General features: G+C 37.7%; 1 protein-coding gene across 1 annotated transcript; it reads right to left on the reverse strand.

Annotated features, from left to right (window-relative positions):
* Nucleotides 1-2,853: 2,853 nt before the first annotated feature.
* cdk7 (cyclin-dependent kinase 7) lies at nucleotides 2,854-26,952 on the reverse strand. The gene is made up of 12 exons (XM_028458610.1): nucleotides 26,827-26,952; nucleotides 26,197-26,256; nucleotides 26,084-26,117; nucleotides 25,944-26,011; nucleotides 25,789-25,857; nucleotides 19,829-19,939; nucleotides 19,623-19,741; nucleotides 10,989-11,088; nucleotides 10,804-10,890; nucleotides 10,579-10,728; nucleotides 5,031-5,169; nucleotides 2,854-3,478 (listed from the first exon to the last, which is right to left on the reverse strand). The coding sequence occupies exons 1-12, from the start codon at nucleotides 26,890-26,892 to the stop codon at nucleotides 3,450-3,452; spliced, it is 1,032 nt and encodes a 343-aa protein (XP_028314411.1). The 5' UTR covers nucleotides 26,893-26,952; the 3' UTR covers nucleotides 2,854-3,449.
* Nucleotides 26,953-27,805: the final 853 nt, after the last annotated feature.

Genomic DNA, 27,805 nt, shown 5'->3' on the forward strand with positions numbered 1-27,805 from the left:
ACCTATTATTATAAACGGTGGGACGATATACTAAGCCCACGATGCGATATACCATATTTTTTTTAAAGAAACAAAAGACAAAATTTTTTATTATGAAATTGGTTCATTATTATTACCAGTACAGTGGTATGTATTCATGTGAGAGTTTAAAGCTGATATGCGGAGTTTCTGAGAAACGTCTCTATGTCCCGCCCTAAACAGCCCCACTCCCTCCCCCTGCTTCTGCCAATCTACATAAGCCACGCCTCGACTTTTCTGCATCGCGGAACATAACAAGGAGACATAGAGTTTTCAGAAACTCTGGATATCAGCTTTAAGTAGAGTTTGAATGTTGGATGTACAAAGCATGTGCAATTTCCCTGGTTTAATTCTATGGGACATGTGCATGATAAATTGACAAAGTTTGCACCAATGTAGCGGTTTAGGTAGAATCTGATAAAAGACATACATTCTTACAAATAAATCTATTTATTTAGCATTTAACATTTCTTAGTGTAGGGGTGCTTATCATCCAAGGTTAGTAATTAATACACAAACAGATGTAACTTAGCGAGCAGACTGAGAATAACTTCATTTGGCATGTTTTCAGTCACTCACAGCAGGTTGAAATGCGTGTGTCTCACGCCCAATGTGTGAGACTTGAGAGCTTTGCTAGTATATCATTGGCCACGGTTACATGATGTTTTTTTAAAAATTCAGAATTAGTTATTCCGAATTAAATCATTCGGAATTAAAGTGTTCTGTTTCGTGTTTACATGGAAATAGTAATTCCCGAATTGAGGTTTAGGTGGAAAACTGGTTTATTCGGCTTAAGTTAATTCCGCTTTTGGTCTGATGGTTGGGAAGGCTCTGATTGTACAGACACAAACACACAACAAACCTTTGATTGTCGGCTGTAACACAGAAGACCACACATGAGAACTGTTTTCATCTTTATTCTAATTGTAATTTTGAAGTAACACACTTAGTGGAGCGGAAAGGAGACATGACCTCATCACCAGTAAATAAAGCCCAGTAAAACTCTGGAAAACAATCACCAGGAATAAATATTTGCTCCCTGGTATTTATAGTAGCTCTAACAACCGTTACAATGATTAACTTGGTGATATTACAGCCTGTGCAGCAGTATGGGAACGCATTTACTTCGTCTCTGGGTTATACTATCACCCGTACGATGAAGCCTGTTGCCGTTTGCTTCCGTTTACTCTCCGGGTGTGTGTAATAATCCAAGTTTCAGGTCGAACCGACAACACGTCAGCAAGAAATTTTCTTCACAAACATGCGCACATGCAGAAATTCCTTGCTTTCATAGATAGATTATTATCATCATATTTATTTAATTCAAATGTATTTGACTGAACTCTGTATGACAGACGTAGGCAACTGGCGCCCCGGGGGCCACATGCGGCCCTCGGTCTAAGTTTTAGCTGCCCCCAAAGTAAATGTAGAAAATGACAGAAAAATACACAAAACAAGAACACATAAAAAATACAAAGAATTACAACATCGCAGAAAAACACAGTGAAAGACAAGATATAAACGCAGAAAATACTCTTAAAAACACAAAACTAGCAACAGATTTTTAAAATCACAATTACAATTATATCTTAATTGTAACTAATTATCAATTATGCAATTACAATTGGCCCCAACCCTGGTCACGACAGACACACAGACAGACACACACAGACAGACACACACAGACACACACAGACACACACAGACACAGACACACACACACACACACACACACACACACACACACACACACACACACACACACACACACACACACACACACACACACACACACACACACACACACACACACACACACACACACACACACACACACACACGGTTGGGGTCAATTATAACTGTAATTGGTAATCAATTACAGTTACGATATAATCATAACCAAAATTGTAATTGAAAAAAATTTGTTGCTGTTGCAATCGTAATTGAGGTCAGATAATTGACTTTTGAAATTCCATCAAACTACTATTGAAATATGTTTCATATCAAGTTTACCTGTCCATTCTCTTGAGGATCAATATACCATTTAAAAAATAAAAATAAATTGAGGGGTATAGTGACAGAAAAAAGGCACCGACATAAAAAATATTAATACCAATATTTTCATAGATAAGGAAACCTAACCAAGGGATGAGAAACTAATTACATAGATATTATTTTTAGTGTATTTTACAACTTATTTAAGACATAGGTCAAAACTGACCCTTTATCATAAGAGATGCTAACAGAAAGCTAACACAAAGGTTATGTTTTATGGGGTTTTTTTAATTAAAGGCTCAGTAATTGCAATTGAACTTTAGTAATTGAGAATGTAATTGTAATTGATTTCAGGGGGAAAATAATTATAATCTTAATTGTAATTGGAAAAATGCTGGTGCATTTGCCATATTATCGCGATCTAAAATGCAATTTTCTAATTTTTTATTTAATTTATTTTAAGTTTGTTGGGAGTTTGATTTACCTAAAAAAAAACATCCAATTGGTTAAAGCAGATATTAGTTCTTACTTCTCCTGCACTTTAGTATGTGTGATGTTACGGACTAGATATTAGTAAGCTTTATTTATATCTGTTTATTTTATTTATTTACAGACTGTCCTGTTAAGTTCAGAGTGTTTAAGAAGCGCAGTCCACATGTTTAATGAAACGTTAAGCTAGTTAGATTTGTTGAAGAGCTAAAGCCACAGATTTGTTTGCTTGATTGTTGTAATCTGTGCTTTAAAATTTACATTTTATAAATAATACTAAAATAAAAAAAAGATAATTGCATATTAAATCGCAATCGCAATATTGAGGAAAAAAATTACAATTAGATTATTTTCCAAAATCGTTCAGCTCTAATTCAATCTATAAAAAATAAACAAAAATACATTTAGGAAACTCAGAAAATGTCAGCTGTCACTCAGAAACAGAGCAGCAGTGTATTTTTCCGTCACAGAATAACAAACTAAAATAAGTGAATCCTCGATTCTGTGTAATAGAGTCAAAGACAGGCGCACAATTATTAAACAAATCTCTCAGAGAAACAAACTGAAAGACAAAGTCAGAGACGTAGAAGATTTATGAACATTTACACCAATTATTTATTTTTATACAAAATAAAATTACCATTCTGTGAAACAGATTTCCTGTTTGTTGTTGTTGTCTACTCCGGTATATAAATACACATTATAACAGTTCATTTCAAGTAGTGAACACACGCACGCACACACACAGTTCTGTTCATAGCTGCACTGTAACATGTTCAGAGCCAAAGCTCACAAACCGTTTCCAGGCAGAGGTCACAACATGACATTAGTCACAGCTGCTTGTTTTGGACCTTTTGTAGTTTTTAACTCCTGACGACACTTCCAGACTGCAGCAGGAGTCGGAGTTCTTTCAGCGGGAACCGTGGGACGTGCCAGGTCTGATCCGCTCAGAAAATCAACCTTTTCTTCATCACAGCTGGAAAAAAAACAAAAATGTATTCATATTTTAGATAGAAGCTCACACACGGAAGAAAACCTGGACGCTGCTGAAAGTCGCTGGAGACAATACCTTTTTTTTTTTTAATCAGATAAAGACATCAGCTATGTTGTAAATGTCATACTACAGGCTACAGGACTGTGAAGAACCACTGGCATAGATTAACCTTGATGTATCAATGTTTGTACACACACACAGATTTGATGTGATCAACGTGTACAATCACGAGCCACCAAACACAATCAGCTCACTTCACTTAAAGGCAGGGTAGGTAATTTTCGAAAGCTAGCATGATTTTGAACGTAGCTTCCTCCAAGGGCTCCGCCTTTAACTCCGTCACCGGTGACGCGCAGTCTTTTTTCATTGGTCGAAGTTTTTCAGGTTTACAGCTGCTACAGATGACATATTTTCTTCTTTCCTTTTTCAGAGCACATAAGATCTTAATTTCTGTCAGGGCATAAAGACAATTTCAACCAAAAACTTAAAAAGTATATCTGGAGACCTTTCCTGTAATAAATGCATTTGTTTCATTGCAAAAATAAAACAAGTCTATGAGACTCCACCTCCCACAAGGTAATGTGGGGAAATTTTCCCGCAATGTCAATAAGAGAATGTTTACAGAGGAGATCAATATAAACTTTAAGTGGCAATTTTAACCTTTTAGGTAAATCATCTTTGATTTATTGATCTATGAGGACTATACTTCATGTCTTTATCTGAGTACAAACAGATGGTCTCCAGCAGCTTTAGGTTTGGATCCCCTGTGTTAGGAGCGTTTCCCTGTAACACAGCACAGTGCTGACTGTGAACTTTAGTCAGTGGCCGTTATGCTGCAAACCACAGGAAGAACTGGGAACGCTTTGAACTTCTCAGAGCGGTCCGTGTTTTAGTAACAAACGTAACGCGTGCTCCGCTTTCTTTCTATTCTGGGCCTCTAACTGCAGCCAACACCCACTGAAATGAAAGGTTCAAATGGAGTGGGAGCTTTTAGGGCGTGTCACACGTTCTGGGTCTAAATGGGATGTTTGAGAAGCTGCTGCCTCACACCTCATTCCACAGTAGAAACTCTGCTAACCACAGAATATTCAGGAGCTTTATTTGAGCAAAACTAAAAAGTTTGGAGACTCCTTTAGTTTTTGTTCTCCAAGACGGTGGAACAGTAGAGATGAGCCGAGAGTATCACGATTTTTAAATGCAAGCTCAAAACCTACTCATTCAGTCTGGCTTTTATGTAGTGCTTTATGATTTTTATAACTTTTAGGGTTCTCAATTTTTCTAATGCTAATTTTAATGTTTTATATTTTTAAAATTGTTACCTTTTCTGCTTTGTTTTTTATTTCTAACACTCTTATTTTATCATCTTTATAATTATTTTATTAAATTACATCTGTGTGCATTAATCTCTAAAGCTTTTTTTTAATCATTTTTAACTTTTGTTAATCACATTAGCAACTTTCTGTGAAACACTTTGATCCACAATTCAATTGTAAGAAAGGTGCTTCAGAGCAGAAGCAGAGTGGCTGTTCCTCACTTGTATCGAGGCCTTCGATTTTTCTTTTGTGTCCCACAGCTTCCTTCTCCCGTAAAGCGTCTGGTGGACAGTTTGGTCGAGGGAGTTGAGGACCGGGAGTCGGTGCAGGTCGATTACTGAAGTAGCTCGACTTCAGAGCCTGAGGAAGGAAAAGAAGAAGAACAGCTGGAGGGTTAGCATCTCATGTGTTAGCACAAAGCTGCAGTTGGTGATTGTTTAATATGGTTCTTTATTCTCCGAGTCTGCCATGTTCGCTCTAAGGAGGGCCAACGACTCAATTTCAAATCACGTGAGTCGGCGTCGCACCAGAAAATAATGTATTACTTGGTTGGAAAATAATCTGTGTACTGTTCGTTCTTTAGTTATTCTGTTTTAAAACCAAATTAAAATAAACTGTGTGGTTATTTTGTTTTCCTGACTTCAAACGTAAACAGAAATACAGAAAAATCCAAAACCAGACAAGCAGTGTTTTTCTGTTTTGACTCATTTTAGTTTTTGTTGTATGATGTGTATTAATCATTCATTATTATCCTGCAAAAATGCTTATTTAATCATGACAGCTATTTTCCTGTTCTGACATGCACCTTACTTCAACAGAAGGTATTAGAAGTAACACTTTGCTTGACAGACAGCTGAAGTGTTATAACTCCCTGTTTTGTAAAGCACGTGTTAACCACAAATGCAACACCTTGTTTAAAAACCACCCTTTGGAAAGCACCTGTTATGCCAGCTGGGTCACGACATCTGCGTGACCTTTTGTTCCTTGATTTCTATTCGCTTAGGTCAGGGGTCTGCAACCTGCGGCTCTGGAGCCTCATGTGGCTCTTTGACTCTTGTGCAATGGCTCCCTATAGCGTAAGATAACTAAACTAACAAAAATACTATTGTGGAAGAAAATAGAGATTTTATTTATGTGGGGAAATATATATTTAACGTGCTGGCTAGTTATGCATGCTTGATATAATCATGTGTTATCAAATTCAAGTTATTTTTTGTAGCCCATCAAATCCATTAACTCGTAAAATTGTTTGATAGCATTTTAACTGTATAGGAGCAGTGGGTAGCCACGGAGTAGCGCCCAAGGAGCAGTTACAATCAGTTCCATTTTTAGTATCCGTTATGCCGCCTCGTTTCGCCATTGAGATGATCTGACGTGTTTGTGACCCGGTTGGACAAAACAGTGGACCATCACCTTGAATGGACTATTCCTGTAATAAGTAGTGGAGAGGAGAAGAAAGCGATGTAGAAGCACCGGTGAGTGTTTGAAGCAGCTGATACAGCTGATTGACTCCACTGCTGCTGCTGCACACACACCCTGAAACTGTGTTTGTCTGACTCACATTCACAATAGCTGCTTAAATAGCCATGTATTTTACTGTAATGTGCAGTTTAGTGCGTGATTAGCAAAAGAAAATTACTAGTGATCAGCTGTCGTGTGGAGTCAGCATCTACAGACACGCCTACTCATGAATATGCATAAGTAGGCCTTAAAACAGTCCGTTTTTAGAACTGCTCAAAGGGTGACTTTTCAGAGACTAAAACTCTTGTTTGGGAAAATAAACCTCAAATACTATGTTGTTGGGGTTCAATGGAAATGGGTGAAAAGTAGCAAAATACTGGACCTTTAAAATTTAGTTCGTATAATGAAGTTTTAGTTTTAGTCTAGTTTTTAGTATTTTTAATAATATGACATTTTTGTTATACTCTAATACAGACATGGGCCACAGGCGGCCTTTGGTCTCGTTTTGTGTGGCCCCTGAAACAAAGCCACAGAAAGACAAATACAAAACATCTGATGAAACACACGACGACAACAAAAGTCACACAGAAAAAAACCCAACAAAAACACAAAATAAAAGCACACATTACAGAAAGATACACAAGACGTCTACAAAGACACAGAAAACATACAAAAACAAACACAACACAAATGCACAAAACCACACGACACTCAGATCAGACAATCACATTTTTGATAAAGGTGGCCCATTACAACTCCAACAGATTTTGTGAAAGTTGTTTGCCATTGATTGTAGTAAAACTCTATTGTAATCATACCTTTAAAAAGGTGTCATTACTCTTGCGTGATAATAAAAAAATGTCCAAGACCTGTTGGAGAAAATTATTAAGTTACAGGTATTAATAAGTCCAGGACTGGAAAGGAAAAAGCAAATGATATACATATGCTTCGTAAATGCCCTACTCTGAGCAAATTCTTGAAAGAGGAAGAGAGAGCACCGACATATCTTTGAACTAAATAAAAACCTGAAATTAGAACATCTTTTAAGAATACCAGTACTATTAATAATAAACAAGACGGATATCCCACTTTTTAATGTGTTGCAGCTAATTGTTAATTTGCTATAAAATAACAAATTAACAATTAGCGATAACTTGCAAAACATGAAAAAAAATTTCTCTGAAAATAGACTAAGTAGACTTATCAAAGGATGTGTGACAAAAAAGGCACTTACACTTTTTATTTATCCCCAATTATTTATTTTGTTTCTGCTTTTGTCTGTTTTGTGTTGTGTTGTGCATATATATGAATATGCAGTGTACTTTTGAGGACAGCTGTCTGTTAATTAATGCAATAAAGTATTAATTAACTCCAGGACTTAAAACTGTGATGCAATTTGTGAAGCACAGACTATCAACAGCTTGGTGTCTGACCCTTTTTTTTGACCAACAATCTATATTTGGATCTAGGGCCAAAATGATTCGTAAAATAAACCAACTAAACCCATTGAGAAAAGGAATCTATGCAAATTATTAGATAAAAAAGTAGTTTAAAAACGTCCAAAATCAAAGTTTATGGAGAAGAAAAAGATGGTGGCTGAAAGTGTGGGATCATTACACACTGAACAAAAGCATATCAGTGTGTGCGGTGTTCAATGTGATGCATTTTTAGCATTTCAGCAGCAGCAGCTCAACAGGAGGATCTATTTAATGCTGCGGACTTATCAAAGGGTGACCACAGGTCAGGTTGATCACTTTTCTTTGCAAAACACTGATTCTAAATGTAGCCCGACATTTACCTGTAAATATGGGTGGAGAACCATAAGTTTGTCAATTTAATTACTTATTAAAAATAAAGTTACATGTGAATGGATGCACTGAAGTATTAAATCACATGTACCCACTGTAACTACATATAAATTTTTCAAAACATCATGTATATGAAAAACATAAACATAAAAACTGAAGCTTAAATGCATGAATATGAATGACCACAGAAATCGATAGCAATAAATACTTATAACAACTAGTGCAGTGCCCGTAGGAAGTATGTAATGCTATAGAAAAGTGGGATTTTAAGTAGCTTTTTCATGGATGGCCAAATTAGGTTGTGTTTGAAGGTGGGACACCATCACTGTAGAGGTAGGACTGATGACATCATCACTGTGGAGGTAGGACTGATGACATCACTGTAGAGAAAGAACCAATGTTCCAATGTTCTAACTGTGGCATGGGGGTGGGGCGTCCAAACAAAACCGACACTGCACACCCTTGAAACAAGCAGCAGCCATGTTGAAACTCTCAGGTCAGTCTGATCCTGATCCAGAGACAGCCAGACAGACAGACAGACAGAGATCCCTTGCTTTTATAATGAGATGCTCTGTAGTTTGTAATTAAACTATTATTTTGTGGATGGACAAGTTCTCAACACATATTTGCATTCAAACATACAGTAACTAGAAGCATTACATGATTACAGCAACAAAAAAAAATTAAATTTAGGTTGTACTTTGTTTTTTCGGTTATCTCTACCACTTCAATCACGACTGAAACCCGCTCTACCCTGACAAACTGCCTAAAAGAGGAAATAAATGCTCACCAACTTCCTCTCTCTCACCTTATCATCAGCCCACAAATCACTCACCAATTCCTTTCACAACAGACAACTCCACTCTCTCTCCCTCCCCTCATATCCTAAATATGGGAGTCATCTTTGAGTTTCAGCTCTCCTTTGACCACCATGTCACCCAACTTCTTCCACCTCAAACATAACCGCCTGCGTCCACTATTCTCATTTTCTGGTGCTGAAACCCTTATCCATGCATTCATCACATCCAGACTTGACTATTGCAATAACATTCTGCTTGGCACATCATCTAAAGTCCTTCATAAACTACAATACATCCAAAACTCTGCTGCGCGCCTTCGCACCCACACCTAACACACCAACACATCATCCCTGTCCTTCAAAATCTCCACTGGCTCCCTGTCCCTTACCGTATCCATTCAAAATCCTTCTCCTCACACATAAAGCCCTGAACCACCAGGCCCCGCCCCCTCCCACCTCACGGCTCTCCTTCACCCTCATGCCACTGCACGCAGCCTCTGTTCCTTAAAAGCCAACTTCCTATCTCTCCCTCTCAGAACCAAGCACGGAACCTGGGTGAACAGAGCCTTCTCCATAGCTGCCCCCCTCCCTCTGGAACACACACTGCACCGACCCTCCAACTCTCAAACTCACCTTTTTAAACAAGCTTTTAACGTACTGTTACGCATTTACCTTTGTTGTTGTTAGTTTCTTTTTTGACTTGTGTGTAATCTCTATAAAAGCAACGAATCTCTGTCTGTCTCTGTGTGTGTCTCAAATAGAGTGATTGGGTGAATGAGCTGACATGTAAAGCGCTGACATGTAAAGCGCTTTGAGACTGCTTCAGTGTGGTGATAACGCGCTATATAAAATCAAGTCCATTTACCATTTACCATCTCTGTCGTTCAGGGACAGACAGAGCTGAGACGTTCAACATGGCTGCCTTTTGGTTCAAAGGTGTGCAATGTCGGATTCATTTGGACTGCAATAGTACTGTTGATTAATTAATTCATAAAACTGTCCACCAGAGCGGAGCCACTACAGTCACATGTGCACCAGAGCCAATCGCTGGAGAGCCCACCCCCGCCTACTGATTTTGAGGGGAGCAGCGATCCGCTGTGTGTGTGTCTTGCGAGTGCGCAGCGGGACGGGCAGAGGCTCTGTGTTGGGAAAGCAGACTTGAGACAGGGGAACTCAAGGAACGATGCTCCACTGTGGCTTAATTTTTTGCTCGCTTTGGCTGAACCACGCGCGTGTGTAATTCAGAATTTAATTTGCATTAGGAATTAAGTGTTTACAAGGTCAGTTTAAAGATGATTTAACTTTTATTCTGAATTAAAGAGGAATTAAAGCTCCCACGTAAACGTGAGTGTCTCAAAGTGTTTCTCCAGGCATAACTTCATGCTGGTGCGTTGCTTTTTCCCAATTTATTCATTTAAATATATGAAAACAATAGTTATCACTCTGCACATTCAGATACACCTTCAAACACAACCTCATTTGGCCATCCAAAGCTACTTAACCTCCCACTTTTCTATAGTAATACATACTTCCTACGGGCACTGCCCGAGTTGTTTTGACAACTGTAATGTGTCTGAGTTTCTGAAAAGCTCTTATAATAATAATAATAATAATACTTTTTATTTATAACAAATTGTTATTGTCAATAGTTTAAACCTCACACACTAAACTAGGACCAGCTCTGGTGGTTTTAAGCATTACCTGTGTGGCCGTGGTCCGTGTTGAAGGGTTGAAGGTAAAGAGACCCTCCAGCAGCTCCAGTAAATCATCTCCGGCTGCACTGAAGATGTGTTCCAAAGGTGTGCCGGGAAACTGTTTAAAACACACGTAGTCTGGAAGGTTGCTCATTCCCTGTGGAGACACTGGCAATATAAGATGCATGTTTCATCGAGATAACGAGCAATGAAGAGGAAAGCACACACTCACGGGCCAAGTTTCTTCTGTGGGAGTCCCGAGAGCTTCAAAGATCTTTGTTAGCTGGTCCAGATCTGAGTCTCCAGCCATGAAAGGGATCTGCAGCAGAGAGAGAACAGAGATGTGTGAAGGAACAGTGTTGCCCCCTGGTGGTGGGTTTAATGTTAGCAGTGAGGAGGAGGAGGCGGCTGCTATACCCGAAGGAGCAGCTCTGCCAGGATGCAACCGACCGCCCACATGTCCACGCCCACGCCGTACATCCTGGCACCGAACAGAAGCTCAGGTGAGCGGTACCACCTGCACAACACATGCAGTCGCTTCATGACCTGATTCACTTTGGATTTTAATAAGAATGAACACCAAACAATGGCAGACATGTTTCTCAGGATTCTCGCGTAGGGGGCCCGGGCCTAATTTTGATCCCATACGGAGCGATGCCACCCGCTACGGTGCGTTTTCAGCAGCAGGGATTTCTGTTTTTTATTGTTTTAATTGGTACAGTCATAATAATTGGTGCACACTTGGACACAAAAGGGACTTCCAGGCTTGCATTTTAATCTGAATAACCCAGAAACGCATACATCAGCCACACCGTCTATTTATTACAGGCGATCTGTTCCCGTCTTTACCTGAGGACCCCAAGGAGCCCTGCAGCCACTTAGCTGCCCCCGTTGCTGCCTGTGTGCATCCTCCGTTTGGTTAACGTAATTACGGTTCAATAGTGAGCTTCAATCGGACGTAGCGCGTAGCGACACATGAAGCTGCTCGTCACGGATCATTCTACATGCTCGCACACAGATGTGAATAGTCGAGTTGTGTGTAGGGGGCGTGTCCATAAAAGTGTTTTTTTTTGTTTTATTAATTTAAAACCAGAAACAGGAAAACGGAAAAACCAAATACAAGTGTATTTCTAAATAATCAATCAAAATAACAATGGCAACATATTATGTTGTTTTGTTTGTTTGTCTTTTCAAAAAAGCGCAGTTGATTCTATACCGGTGTTATAGTTTAAGTGGCGACCATTTTAACTGGTGACCGACTTCCGTTAGTGTGGCTAGTTGCTACAGCAACGGCAGATGTGGTCAAAGAGGACCAGGATGCTAAACTGCTCTCGTCGATGCCGGGTACCTTTTATTTACGTTGTACATCTGTTTAAAGTGTTAATATGTGATCGTGTTTGCAGCTGGACTGTAAAGTGGACTCACCGTTGTAAACAGGAAGTTACGTGTTTCGCACTTCTTCAACCCCATGTGATCTTATTGTATTTTTACTAAATCTACAGTCTGTATAATGTGATGAAACAATAAAACAATGAACACGTATATGATCTGTTTAATAAAATTACATAAACACTTGAGTCAGTTCCACTGGGAATCGATCCTGCGTCATTGAGAAAAAGTTAAATCCATCCGCTGCATTAACCGCTCGGTCACTGATCAGCTGTCAGCTCACTATTCTAATTTCTACATACCTTTTATACTAGAGGTCGCAGGAGAAACGCACTGTTAACTTGTGACCGCGTTTACCTGAGTTTACACACGTAGAAGCTATCTCCATAATTGTTGTTGTTCACAAATTAACCTTTTTCAAACAATCTGTGCCGCGAAACTTAAGCGCGGTGCCTTCACGGTCCAAAACTATGATTTTGTTTCAGATCAACTGGCGACCTACTTCCGACAGTTGCAATATACCACAGGTTACATCTGGTCACAGGTAGTGTATAGTCAAAAATAAAATCTAGCCTATTTACTGTCACTGTAGAGTGAATAACACGTACATCTGACTAAATATGATTATAAGATGTGTTTCATTGTTTGTACATCGACTTGAATGTGTCGGCGGTAAACGTTAAGCAAGTGAAATGACATAAACACACTTAAACATAATGCAGAAGACATGTCTTACACATAGAGATTTATGCTGCACATTTTCATTGACCTATTATGTGTCCAACGAGTGTCCAACACCTTATAAATTCAGCTATCCCATCACAGGTTTAATCACAGCACACGTATGCAATGTATTCAGCGAAACAAACGCTATGAGTTCATATTAACTTGCGATGGAATTATTGTAAATCCACACAAATATAGTGATGTGAGAAGAGTTTTCTATATACTGTATACATTTATATATTTTTAAATTATTATTATTTTTTAACTGAGCAAAGCATTATTTCTTGTCAATGTCAACTGGTGACCCACTTCTGACAGTAGCAACATCCCACAGGTTACAGCTGCTCACAGGTAGCCTGGGCCTGAATAAAATATAAACCTGTTCAAAGACACTAAACGATAAATAACAGCTGGCTAAACATGATTATGGGGTGCATTATACACTTCTGTATCAAATATTATTTTCAACTTGAATGTAAAGTTACATGGAAAGTCAGTCTCCAGTTAAAATGATCGCCATTTAAACTATAACACCGGTATAGATATAGAATCAACTGCGCTTTTTTGAAAAGACAAACATACAAAACAATATAATATGTGGCCATTGTTATTTGGATATTAAAACCAATCAGAAATACACAGTTCTTTTGGAATTTGGTTTTACGTTTTCCTGTTTCTGGTTTTAAATGAATAAAACAAAAAAATACCGGTAATCAGTTTTTTCTATTTTTTTATTTGGTTTTGAAAAAAAATAACCAAAGAACAAAGGGTACAGGTTTGTTTCTTTTCCTGTTTTATTTATTTATTTGGTGGCGTGCTGGTGGCTTGTGACGTGCTGACGTATCGATCATTTCCTGTTTACGCTCTACCGCTGCTTGCAGCGCTCTACTACTGTGTTCTGCTAACTCTAATCAAACTTGTTGTCATTGATATTTTAGCCTTGAAAACACTTGTTTAAATTTTTTACCGTACAGTTAAACGTACGAAGGTTAAGTAAAAAGCAATCTCGCCTCTTATAGGCAGCGTAATCTCCTTTAAACTTCCTTTTGTCCTTAGCTTAGCATAGCTTAAATTTAGCACCTATGGCTTCTCTCTCCTCCCCTCCGCTCTCCTGCCCGGTGTGTCAGATGTTTAGTTACTCCTCGTCCTCCTTTAGGGACAATGGTAGTTGCATAAAGTGTAGCGTACTGTTAGATATGGAGGCGAGGATCAACAATCTGGAGAAGCGGTTCCGCACCTCTGATACCAAAACCGAAGCTAGCAAGCAGGACCTAGCCGGTGCGGACCGTGCTAGCTCTAGCTGAGCCTCCCCCCCGGCCAGCAATGATTGGGTTACTGTCCGTGGTAAGCATAGTCGAAGGTCAAAAAGCCGCTCGGGACACCACCATGTTCACGTCTCAAACAGGTTCTCCCCCCTCCGTGAGGACAACACACTCACCAGGGAACAAACTCTGATAATTGGCGACTCCATAGTGAGAAACGTGAAGCTAGCAAAGTCAGCGGGCATCGTGAGGTGCATCCCAGGGGCCAGAGCGGGCGACATAGAATCAAATTTAAAGTTGCTGGCAAAGAGTAACCGTAAGTTTGATAGGATAGTCCTCCATGTCGGCACTAATGACTCCCGACGTCGTCAGTCGGAAGCAACCAAAGTGAACATTGAATCAGTTTGTGCTTATGCTAAAACAATGTCGGACTCCGTAATTTTCTCTGGTCCCTTACCAAATCTGAGCAGTGATGACATGTATAGCCGCATGTCATCATTTAACCGCTGGCTATCGAGGTGGTGTCCAGAAAACGAGGTGGGCTTCATTGATAATTGGAGATCCTTCTGGGGAAAACCGAACCTGATAGGAAGAGATGGAATCCACCCTACTTTGGCGGGAGCATCTCTACTATCAGAAAACATGGCACAGTCACTGTTATGACATCTCATGAATGAGACCATGTTACAGAGGTGGAGTCCTCCACGCCCCTCTGCGCTTGCCTTAGGACAGTTTCCCTCCCATTGCTATTGTGATAGCTGTGTTCATCGCCATGACAACTGTTGTGATGGTGATGAATATTATTTTATGGAGACGGTGTCTGTCCCCCGACCCAAATTTCACAATGATTTTAACATAAAATCAAATAAAAGAGCTATCAATTATAAAAATCTGAAAAAAATTAAAATCTCAAATCTAGAAACACCAAAACATAAAACCATTAGATGTGCTCTATTAAATATTAGATCACTGAGATCCAAATCTCTACTAGTAAATGACCTTATCTCAGTAAATAACTTTGATTTATTCTGTTTAACTGAAACATGGCTGTATCAAGATGAATATGTTAGTTTAAATGAAGCCACTCCTCCCAGTCATTTAAATACTCATATGCCACGAGACATAGGCCGTGGAGGTGGTGTAGCAGCTATTTATCATTCCTCTCTCCTAATCTATCCTAAACCAAAGGCCAGTTACACTTCCTTTGAAAGCCTGGTTCTAAATTTATCTCATACCGAATCAAAAACCTGCCAGCCAGTCTTATTTGCGATAATTTACCGTCCTCCAGGCCCTTATTCTGAATTTCTATCAGAATTCTCTGAGTTTATATCAAACTTAGTCCTCAGTTCTGATAAAATACTGATAGTAGGAGATTTTAATATCCATGTTGACAAAGATAGTGATAGCCTGAGCTCAGCCTTTATGTCCCTAATAGACTCAGTTGGCTTTTTTCAAACTATTAATGAAGCTACTCATCGTTTAAATTATACTCTTGATCTTGTTCTAACATATGGCCTTGATATTAGTGAACTAAAAGTCTACCCTGAAAATCCTCTGCTATCAGATCACTTTTTAATATCTTTTAACATTATCCTAGAGGATCTCGCACTGTGCAATAAAATAGTTACGAGTAGAAATCTGTCCAATAGTGCTGTGGCTAAATTTAAAGAGGCCATTCCTGCTGCCTTAAACTCAGTGCACCATCCAATAAATAACTATGATATTAATTATAACTCCTCTCAACTGGATCTGCTTGTCGATAGCTCTGCTAGTCTACTAAAATCCACCTTGGCCTCAATTGCCCCATTGAGGGAAAAAACTACTAAACGTCAGAGGAAAGCTCCGTGGTTTAGCTCTGAAACTCACACACTCAAACAAACAACCCGTAAATTAGAGAGAATGTGGCGCTCCAATAAAACAGAGGAGTCACGAATACTCTGGCAAGAAAGCCATAGTAAATACATGACAGCCTTACGACATAGTCGATCTACATACTATTCCTCACTAATTGAAGAAAATAAAAATAATCCGAGGTACCTTTTCAGCACTGTAGCCAGGCTAACACAAAGTCAGAGCTCTATTGAGCCCATGATTCCTCTAGCCCTCAGCTGTGAGGACTTTATGACATTTTTTAACGATAAAATTCATAAGATTAGAGATAAAATTAGCCACTCCCTGCCTTCACCTGGGCCTGCTGTACCATTAAATGTAAATAGGCCTAACCTAAACTGTTTCACACATATAGGACTTCAGGAACTTAACTCTATTATTTCATCCTCCAAACCATCGACCTTCCTTTCAGATCCGATCCCAACTAAGCTGTTTAAAGAAGTTGTTCCCCTAGTCTGCCCATCTTTGTTGGAGACAATAAATATATCCCTATCAATAGGCTACGTACCACAGTCCTTTAAAGTAGCTGTAATCAAACCCCTTCTCAAAAAACCTACTCTTGATTCCAGCACTTTAGCAACCTACAGGCCTACATCTAATCTTCCTTTTATTTCAAAGATTCTTGAGAAAGTTGTGGCGGCTCAGCTCTGTGACTTCTTTCAAAACATTCAAAACCTGTTCGAGGACTTCCAGTCAGGTTTTAGAGCTCAACACAGCACAGAGACTGCTTTAGTTAAAGTAACTAATGATCTACTCTGGGCTTCAGATGAAGGACGACTCTCAGTGCTGGTTTTATTAGATCTTAGTGCAGCTTTTGACACTATAGATCACTATATTCTACTAGAGAGATTAGAGGAATTACTTGGACTCACAGGGACTGCCCTAAACTGGTTTAAGTCCTACCTATCTGATAGGTACCAGTTTGTACACGTGAATAATAGGTCTTCTGTGTACACTAAAGTAAGCTACGGGGTTCCTCAGGGCTCTGTGCTAGGTCCAATCCTCTTCTGTATCTATATGATCCCCCTTGGTAATGTTATGAGAAAATACTCTGTTAACTTTCACTGCTATGCTGATGATACCCAACTGTATGTATCAATGAAGCCAGGTGAGACAAATCAGCTATCTAAACTTGAAGCCTGTCTAAAGGACATTAGGGCCTGGATGGACCAAAATTTTCTTCTTCTCAACTCAGACAAGACTGAGGTCATTGTACTGGGCCCACGACACCTTAGAGAAACCTATGCTAGCCTAACTGCCCTAGATGACATTACTCTGGCACGAAGAACAACTGTTAGAAACCTTGGGGTTCTATTTGATCAGGATTTATCCTTCAACTCTCACATAAAACAAACTTCAAGAACTGCCTTCTTCCATCCCCGTAACATTGCTAAAATCAGATCTATCCTGTCTCAGGGCGACGCCGAAAAGCTAGTCCATGCTTTTGTTACCTCTCAACTGGATTATTGTAATTCTCTTTTAGCAGGCTGCCCGAGCAAGTCGCTTAAGACACTTCAGCTGGTTCAAAATGCTGCAGCACGTGTACTGACTAAAACTAGAAGAGATCACATTACTCCTGCAATAGCCTCTCTGCATTGGCTTCCCATAAAATATAGAATATAATTCAAGATTCTTCTTCTCACTTATAAAGCCCTAAATGGACAGGCACCAGTCTATCTCAAGGAGCTTGTAGTGCCATACAATCCCCCCAGAACACTACGCTCTCAAAATGCTGGACTACTCGTTGTTCCATTTGTCTCTAAAAGTAGTATAGGAGGAAGAGCTTTCAGTTATCAGGCCCCACTTCTCTGGAACCATCTACCAACCACGGTTCGGGGGGCAGACACCCTCTCTACCTTTAAGGTTAGGCTCAAAACATTCCTATTTGGTAAAGCTTTTAGTTAGGAACCAGCTCATAGCTCATAGTTAAGATGCAATAGGCATAGACTGCCGGTGGGGGGTCTGGCATGCTCAGTTGGAGAGAGGTTGGAGAGGGCTTTAAGAGAGAGGTCATTTAGGTTAGAGAGAGACCGGAGAGGGTCCCATTCCTCTCTCAAACACTCCCTCTATGTCTGCTTCTTCCCTTGTGTGTTTGCTCCTGTACTCCTTCAGGCTTTTGTCTTGCAGGTCCGTGGGATCCTCAGTGTGGAGTTACAGAGTCTAAACAACTCTGTCTCCACCCTTTCCTCTGCACACACCCAACACAGCATAATGGATGGCTGTTCATCATAGGAATGGGATCTACACAAGGTTCATGCTGCTTAACAGAAGGTTTTCCTTGCCTCCATGATGAATTCATGTTGGGTGTGGGATATATATGTATGTGCATATACGTATATATGCATGTGTATATCCATAAAATGAAGAGTCCGTCCTTAAGACTGCTCTACTGTAAAGTGTCTTGAGATACCATTGGTTATGATTTGGCGCTATACAAATAAAAGATTGATTGATTGATTGATTGATTGAATGATTTAATTTTTTTAAACTTGTTCCGTTTGTGAGATAATTGAATATTTACGGGGAAATTAGAGTGAGAACTAAAGTCTGCGGCACCTCATTTCCCTCCACAGGTCCTGGACCAGGTCTCCTCAAACAATAGGACTGTTTAGGATTTATTTCAGCAGTTTCCTGGTCCTGCTCTTGTTTTTATGTCGTCTGTGGATGTTGTAGCTCGTAAAAAGCTGCTCACGTTGTGGTTTTGTTTTACAATGTTATGTTCCAAATAGTATCCAAATAAACTGGTGACTGACTATCGACTGTGAGGTTGGTTTGAGGAACAATACCTGTAGATGTTAGAACTTTTACGAAAACAATTACAGCTTTTTGAGGACGGTGAAAGTATTTATTTTGCACGTTTTAATACCACTAGTCACTGACGGCAGTCGTCAACACACACGAAGTTGATCACAAGAAATGAGGAGCACCAGTAGATTCATTACACCACCTCTGTTTTCTTTTGTCACATATCATGTGTATGTTTTACTTAACATCCAGTTTATTAATGTATTAATAACGTTACATTTCACCAGTTCATCAGTAATGTGCCTTATTGCTCCTTTGTCTAGGAGTAAAAGTCCATCTGTGTGATGAGATTAAAACAATATCCAAATATCTCACAAACAAAACAAGATTTAATTTTAAAACAGAAAAACGCTGCTTATCTGTTTTATGATTTTTCTGTATTTTTCCGTTTTGGTGTTAAGTTAGTAAAACAAAATAACCACACCGCATATTTGTTATTTTGATAACAAACTTTAACCAAAGAACGAATGCTACTCAGATTAGAACACCTCATTTAAATTTGAAAAGCGCATCTTGGAATCATCCTTTGGAATAAAATGTTATTTCTTGTCTAAACAGTGTGTGTGAGGATTTGTTAGTGGAAAATATATACCATGCATGAGTGACTAGATTAGTTTAGACTAAATAAACTATATTAATCCCTTGGGAAGGCTCCGTCAGGGAAATTACATTTCCAGCAGCATTATAGAAAGAAAAGAATCTAACTACATTCATCATGACCCTTCACCAATTCAACAAATAACTTTTGGCTTTAAAGTAAGACTGGAACAAAGATTTTAAAAAACAACAAAAAAAAAAAACTTTAGCTTTACTTCACTAAATTTGGCCCTCAGAGAGTTATATATTTCAAAATTTTCCACACAGGTGGCGCTCACTCGCATCCATATGATGTGAAAAGTTAATGGTGAGAACCCTGTTAATCGATCATCTACTTTGAAATATCAACAGTAAAAAATCTCCTTTCAACACTGAGACAAACCGTGTAACGACTTGATGTGTGTAGACTCTGCTCGGGCTGCCAAACGACTTCGCCAAGCCGAAATCCGCCAACTTCAGCACTCCACTACCGTCCAACAGCAGATTGTTTGGCTTCAGATCCTGACCATATGTAAAAAATCATGTGTGTTAAAAAGTTTTGTGTTGAGAATTTACACAGAGCAGTGAGTGGTGGGCGGGGCTTCCCACCCTGTGGAGCACCCAGTGGTGATGCATGTACTCCAAACCCTGCAGAGTCATCAGGATGTAGGCTTTGATGTTGGCTGGAGTCAAAACTAGGCTGGTGTCTTTGATGATCACCTAGAAAACACACATACGCATTAGAGTTTTCAGCACATTTTATCATTTAATGAGCAAATTCTATCACAAACAAGTGATTCTCTCTGTTCTGAGGGTCACATGATCAACATTTATGTTAGCATTTAGGGCCCGGCCAATGTTACAAAGCAAGATTTCCTCTTATCACGCTAACTTCCAAGATTGAATCATTGTGTGCTGGACTACAAAGCTGGCTAACATCTTACGGAGCTAAATCACCGTGGTAACTTAGGCTGAACGACTAGCCTGGTTGGGAGCAGGTTTTGCTCTGGCTAGGATCTGAGTGAGTGCTAAAGTCCCGCCTTCTGACCAATCAGCTCTCTTAGAAAACAAGTCCAATAAAAGGTGATGTGTGAACACGTCTGTGTGGATCTGATCTGACAGCTGACAGGAGAGAATATTGTAAAAGATGGTCGCTCTGCCAGGTTCTCCATTAATTGGTCAGAAGCAGAGCCGTATAGAGAAAGAGCTGCGACACCTCCGTTCACTCCAATGGTTCATTTTTTTTTTACAGCAATGGCTCATGGAGCCTCAATCGCTCGATGGAAGTGAACAGTTGACTTTGCAGCTAATGAAGCTACAGCGGATTAGACAGTTTGTGATGCACTTTTGAACGATAAGACATTTAAATAATCATTTTGGATATTATTATTATTATCATCATCAGAGTATCTAAACCCGTTAATGTGTGCATTAAAGCAGTTAGTGGATTATTCCTATATATGATGAGGCTAGGATATGCTAACGTTACTGGATAAACACAGCCTTAACCACAAAGTTCAATTTATTTTCTTAATGCGATGTGAAATTAGAGATAACACTTTCAAACGTGTATTATTTTGCTGTAGTAAATTAAATTATTAATAATAATAATTAATCAATCAATGCCTGAAAATGTGCCTGCAGAATAACTTGAGTTTACTTCACACACACACAACTCAGTTTTATACCACATAGGCTACATATCTTCATTTTCTTTTAAAAATTAAACAGTAAGCTTTTCAATTGTGTCATTTGTGAAAAAGTGCAAATGAGGTGTTTGAATATGATTACCTCATAGATTTTTTTATAGTTATAATCTTGATTTATTAACCATTTCTTTCTCTTCTCTGGTTCGGTTGAGAAGCCAAACATTTTCACTCCTTTTTCAGAGCGAGTGGCGACTGGACGTTTATTTAATACATTCATCTTGGTACATAAGTGAATAGTAAAAATCTAATGTCTATTTTTATATATGTAATGTATAAACATAATAAATGTTTTTTCAGATTTCTGCACATGCAAGCGAAAGATATATTTCTGCCTTTTCCAAAACAAAAAGTAGACAGTGGAGTTATTCTGACCCTAAGCCTTGTAAATGTTATGTATTCATTTATATATTGTGTTATAAATATGACATACAGGGGTATTTGAAATATATAGATACCTGAAAAAATTACAAATTAAATTAAGATTACATAAACCTTTAATTACCATGGGATTACTGAAATGGAAGAAAAACTAGTATGAATTTTTAAACACCCTCCCCCTTCTACATAGAAGTTGGTTGTATGCATAACAGTTGTATGGCTATTAGTATGTCAATAAACATTGAAATGTGATTGCTCTTAATACCACACATAAAAGAAAATTCAAAGCAATACATCCTGTATATAATACATATTAACACGGTTACATTTTAACCAAAAATTAATGTTGGCCTCAACTACGTCAAAAAAGCAGGTAAGTTAGCAGTTTACACTCATTTTAAAACAAACTCACATTAGGAAAAAAAACTATTTATGGAAACTACATAAACACATTGTATATACATATACATATGATGGTGTACTGTATAAATATTGTAAATGAATGCAGTTATTGATGACAAATAGGGATGTAACGATTAATCGCAAGGCAGTTAAAAATCGATTAATAGGTATCACGGTTGATATCGATTTTCTGAAAATTGAATCGCAGTACTTTTTTTATCCACTAGTTTAGGTGGCGGGCGGAGTCTGCTAATACTTTTTTTCTGGCCGCCTTCTACTCTTAAATATGTTAATAAATGATTCCTTACCCCTTTAGCACCTAAAGAATATCTGTAATATTACTTGAATATCTGTAAAATTCACGTTTTTCTATTAGCTCTGTCTGCTAGCATAGCTTCTCTTCTTCACTGCAAGATAGCTGCATGCCAACCGACCACTGTGTTACCAGCGCCCTCTGCTGGTCCAAACAAATATGACATAAATCAGTGCAATCACGTTTTTTTTTTGTTTTTTTTTTAAAGTCCAATTGTTAAGGCACAAAATACATTTTCAGTTGCACTTTTAAAAGAAAAATAACTATTATGCAGTTTTGCATTGTTTATTATAGAACCAGAATTTAAATTAATAGACTTCATTTTCATTTGTATTATTCCTTTATTTATTTCATTCAAGATTTATTTTTAGTTAAATTGCATTGTTTTGAATAGTTTATCAAGGAATTATTTTGACAATGAAAAATAAAAGGAAAATAGTACAGTATTTTCTAGTTTTTTTCCCAAAAAAAAAAAATTTGTCTACAGTCCCATTTTGTAAATGAAAAAATCGTATCGTGAACCCAGTATCGTGAATTGAATCGTATCGGGAGTTGAGTGAATCGTTACATCCCTAATGACAAATGACCAAAAATCCCAGTTATGTCACTAGGAATCAATGAATTCGAATTGTCTGCCAACAACTTCCGGGAAACAAATTCGTCTACATGAATCACGTGACCGTCAAGCATTTTGGACTTCCATTGTCGCAACTCTCTTTATATGGCTCTGATTAAATTAAAAAATTTAATTAAATTGGGCTTTTTGCTTTTATTGGTCATATATATGTTTGTTACACACATATGAAATTTGTCCTCTGCATTTTAACCCATCCCTGAGGAGCAGTCGGCAGCCATTTTTGCGGCACCTGGGGAGGGTTAAGGGACTTGCTCAACATCCCACAGTGATGGCCCAGGTGAAGTTTGAACCGGCAACTTTCTAATTACAAGCCAGGCGTCCTTAACCACTAGGCCACCACTCCCATCCTAGCCAGAAAAAAAAAAATCTGGTCCTGACCAGGCTATTCGTTCAGCCTAAGTTACCATGGAGATTTAGCTCTGCAAAACGTTAGCGAGCTTCGTAGGACAGCACACACTGATTAAATCCCGGAAGTTAGCGCGATAAGGTAATCTGGCTTCGTAGCATACCCCCTTTGTGTATCTTTGTAGTCATTATATATATATATTTCTGTTATTTTGGTGGTCGTTTTTATATACTTTTCAGTTGTTTTTTTCTTTTTTCCATTTTAGTAGGTGTCTTGTGCATTTTGTGTGTTTTTGTAGCTGTTTCATACATTATTCAGTTACTTCTGTGCATTTTTAGATGTGTTGCGTGTTTTCTAAGTCGTTTTTCTATCATTTTGTGTTGTTAGATCGTACTTTTGGAGTCATTTTGTTTATTTATGTCATCATTTTATATATTTTCCTGTTATTTTTTGTGTATCATTGAAGTCCTTTTCTGTACTTTTTCACGCATTTTTTCTGTTATTTTCTGTTCTTTTATGTATTTTCCAGTTATTTTAGTGGTCGTTTTACATACTTTTCAGTCATACTTTTTTTGCAGCTGTCTTGTGCAATTTTTGAGTCATTTTTTGTTTTTGTGGTCTTTCAACAGATTGTTGTTGCCATTGTATATGTTTTCCTATTATTTTTGTTGCCCTTTTATATGTTTTTCAGTTGTTTTTGTGCATTTTGTGTGTTTTAGGATTCATTTTGCGCATTTCTGTAGTCGTTTTGTACATTTCTTCTGTCATTTTGTGTATTTCTGTTGTCAGATTTTATATTTGGAGTTACTTTTGTGGTCATTTCATATATTTTCTTGTTATTCAAGTGGAGTTTTGTTGTCGTTTCATATATTTTTTAGTTCTTTTTGTAGTCCTCTTGTATTTTGGAGCAATTTTGTGTATTTTCTTTTTCCTATTGTGTTTTGCTCATTTGTCCACGTCTGACCTAATGAGTGTAATCATTGTTCACCTTTTCTAGGATCGTGTGCCTTTTGTCCACACGTTTGAAAATGAAATTACACCCATTGTGGCAGATGGAGCAGTTAAAAAATTCCAAATGGTGAGAATAAATCCAAGCGTGTGAGTGAGCTATATGTGAGCTCCAAATAGGTTTTCAGCAGCAGTGATTAAATCACACAGGTGGGTCTGTGGCCTGTGAGCTGCGAAGGGCATCCGTTTATTGTGTGATATTGATTCCTTTCAAGCATTTCTATCTTGTTTTGCAACGGTTCAGTCAGCGTGATGTACGAAGAAGAGGCGGGAAGTGGAAAAATGTTCTGACCTTGAGGGCTCACATTGATTTCTTTGTCCTCGCTTTATTTTTGTTTCGCCCCAGATTCAAAACCCCTGACCTGGATTCACTTGAGTTTTCCATGAATTCTAATTACAAGTCCAAATATATCACAGTGTTACAAAAACCTACAGTGTTTGTTTGAAAAACGTTATAAAACAACAAATACTTCAGCATTGTTCATTACAACGACGTGTTTTCATCAACAATATCAACAAAGGGTGTTTTTGCCGTCAATTTGTACTCCTGTCATTTTGACACATACTTTTCGTTGTGTATGTTTTTGTAGCCATTTCAGGTATTTGTATATATTTATGTTGTCATTCTGTGTCTATGTAATTACAGTTTGTTTTTAGGTTGTTGTTTATGGGGGTGATTTTGTGTGTTTATGTGTAATTTGGAAAGTCCTTTAGTGCTTTTTTTTTTCTTGTCAATTCTACGTATTTTGTAATTTTTGTGTTTTTGTTGTAAATTTGTACATTTCCTTGACATTTTTATTGCTTTGTGTATTTATGGATTTATGTTTTTTTTTCTTCTGTCATTTTGTGTAATTACAGTATGTTGTATGTAGTTTGTTGTGGTTTTGTGCGTTTTTGGAGCCTTTTTAGTCTATGTGTATTTTGGAAGTAATTTAGTGTACTTTTGTTGTCATATGTATTTTATCAATTTTGTTGCATTGTGTTTTTTTTGTCATTTTGTGTGTTTCTGTTGTAAACGTGTATATTTCTCTGACATTTTGTTGTATTGTAATTATAGTGTTAATTTGTTTATTTTTGTTATGGTTTGGTATCATTTTTTGTCATTTTGTGTAATTACAGCATGTTGCGTGTGTGTGTATTGTTGTTGTTTTGTGCGTTTTTGGAGCCAGTCTATTGATCTGTATTTTTGAAGCCATTTAGTGTATTTATTTTTTGTCATTCTATGTATTTTGTCAATTTTGTTGTATTGTGTGTTTTTTGGAGTCATTTTCTGTATTTCTGTTGTAATTGTGTATATTTCTCTGACTTTTTGTTGCTTTGTGTGTTTATGGATTTGTTCTGTGTATTTTTGTTGTGGTTTTGTATATTTTTCTGTCATTTTGTGTAAATATCGTATGTTGTGTGTGTGTGTGTGTGTGTTGTCATTTTGTGTGTTTATGGAGCCTTTTTTGTCTATTTATGTCATTTTGTGATCATTCTATATATTTTCTCTGTCATTTTTTGTTGACATTTAGTGAGTTCTTGGAGTCATTTTATATTTTTTCTGTATATAATTTTGTATATTTATTGTTTTCCTGTTATTTTTGCTGTCATTTTGTGCTTTAAAAAAAACAAACTTTGTGCATTTACTTTGGGGGCCAACGACAACCAACGACTATCATTTGTAGTGCATCTGTCTTCAGATACCATTCATCCATCCCCAAACACCTGACAGTGTTTATGAGTAGTTTGACTACAGGGTTACGTTTTCTTAGACTGATCAGGAATTCATCTCACCTCCAAGTCTGTTTCCATGAAGTCAAACACCAGGCTGATATTTGATTTATGTCCGAAAGCATCCAGCAGCTGTAACAAACAGGGCAGACAATAGTGACACCAGTGTGTAACCAGTGTGTAACCCCAGTAACCACAGGCTGTGTGAGTAAAAGTACCCCAATGATGTTTGGATGATGCAGCTCCTGCAGCAGCTTGATTTCTCGCAGAGCAGTTCGATTAATACCTACAGTGAGGACGGTTTAGTTATGTTGTGAGTACAAAAGTACAAGTAAGCTAGAATGAAGTCATGACTCACCGTCTTTAGCCTCAGTGCGGTGACCAACCTTAATCTGAAAGAAGAAACAACAACAAATTAACAAATTCCTATAGTTCCTATAGGACCAAAATGACACTTCTTATTGTTCTTACCTTTTTAATGGCAACTATGGTGTCATTAGTTCTATCCCTGGCTTTGTATACTGTAGCAAACTGGAAAAAGAGAATAAAACACACACTGATTTAGCTTTGCTGTTGTGACTCCTGTCCGGTGTTTGGGAACGACTGGTTCTCCAGGAGAATGGTGACCAACTTCTAACTTCAGTACATTGGCTGGCAATTAAAAGTATTAAATAAATAAATAAATAAATAGCAGAAAAGAAAACACTTAGTTTTGTATCCGAATAGTCGTACTAGTTCAAACAGTGAATTGAAAAAAAGAAATAAAAAAATAAAAAAAAAAGATAAATCAATATTTTTATATCCTCACTTTCAATAAAATAAAAATACTTTTATCCACACAAAACTTTAGAAGCAAACCCATAACAAGAAGGATAATAATAACGTTTGCCTACATCGTCAAAAAATAGACGAATCTAAACCGTAACCAAACCGTCATCAGTTAGCCGTGTTACCAGTGGATGCATAACACCATTTAGATACTGTTGACATTAGCAACCATCCTACATTGTTTCTCTGTGTATTTTGGAGCAGTAAATATCTACAAACTACCACAGAGAGAAATACAGGCATGCATGTGAAAGAATCCCCCACGCCACCTACCTGACCCTCTCCCAGAAAATCCAATTTCTCATATCGTTTGGCTCTGACTTTCACATCTTGCGCCATGATGGCTAAATGCTAAATGCTAACTGCTAACAGAGAGCCGCTTCCGCTTTGTTAAAAGTCCGTGCGTGCTTTTTCCGGTTAATTTATCCACGAGCGACATCCAGCGGTGGACTCTGTCAACAACTGTACACACTTCTGTCATTTTTACAGTTACAAGAGAAACATAATCTTTATGATTATTATCATTATCTAGTATTTGTCCATTAGATACAAGTAGAAATTGTTAATAATAAAATTAAAATCATAAATGATAAAAGATTTGTTTATTCATTTTCATCTATTTAATTTAATCTATTTTTCTTCTGTTTATTCATTTGTTTGAAATAAATAAATAAAGATGTTTAATTTCCACACATTCACTACAGCAGCAAATATAGAATCCAGTTAGGCAGATATACATAATTCCAGCAAGTTCATTTTCTCTTCTTTTTTTAAAATAATATGTTAAAGTTTCATTTATTCAAACAACATTTATCAGAAAATTTACTTTGAAATTTACTCGGATTTTCTGACCTGTTTTGTATACATGTTTTTTTTTTTTTTTATATATATACATATTTGTTTTATATGACAACAAACCAAAATGACTGAAATAATTCATAAAAGTTACATTAAACAACGGTTTACTACTATTAAATGTGTGAAATTCGAGCTGGAAGATTAAATCCTGAAATATCTTTGTGTCATTATTCAGATGTATTGCTGCATTTTGACATCTATTCCATTTGTGTCAAACTCAAGGCCCAAGGGCCAAATCCGGCCTTTTAGAGCATCAAACTCGGCCCGCAGGATAAAGTCCAGATTACAAAAAACATGAATCTTTGAGTAAAAATAGTTCAGCAGTTCCAAATACATAAATTCAATGAATATCCACAATATTTGCCCAGGGCGGACAGTTTTCCCACGCTTTTAT

The sequence above is a fragment of the Gouania willdenowi genome, chromosome 9, assembly GCF_900634775.1.
Source record: "Gouania willdenowi chromosome 9, fGouWil2.1, whole genome shotgun sequence".
Lineage (NCBI taxonomy): Eukaryota > Metazoa > Chordata > Actinopteri > Blenniiformes > Gobiesocidae > Gouania > Gouania willdenowi.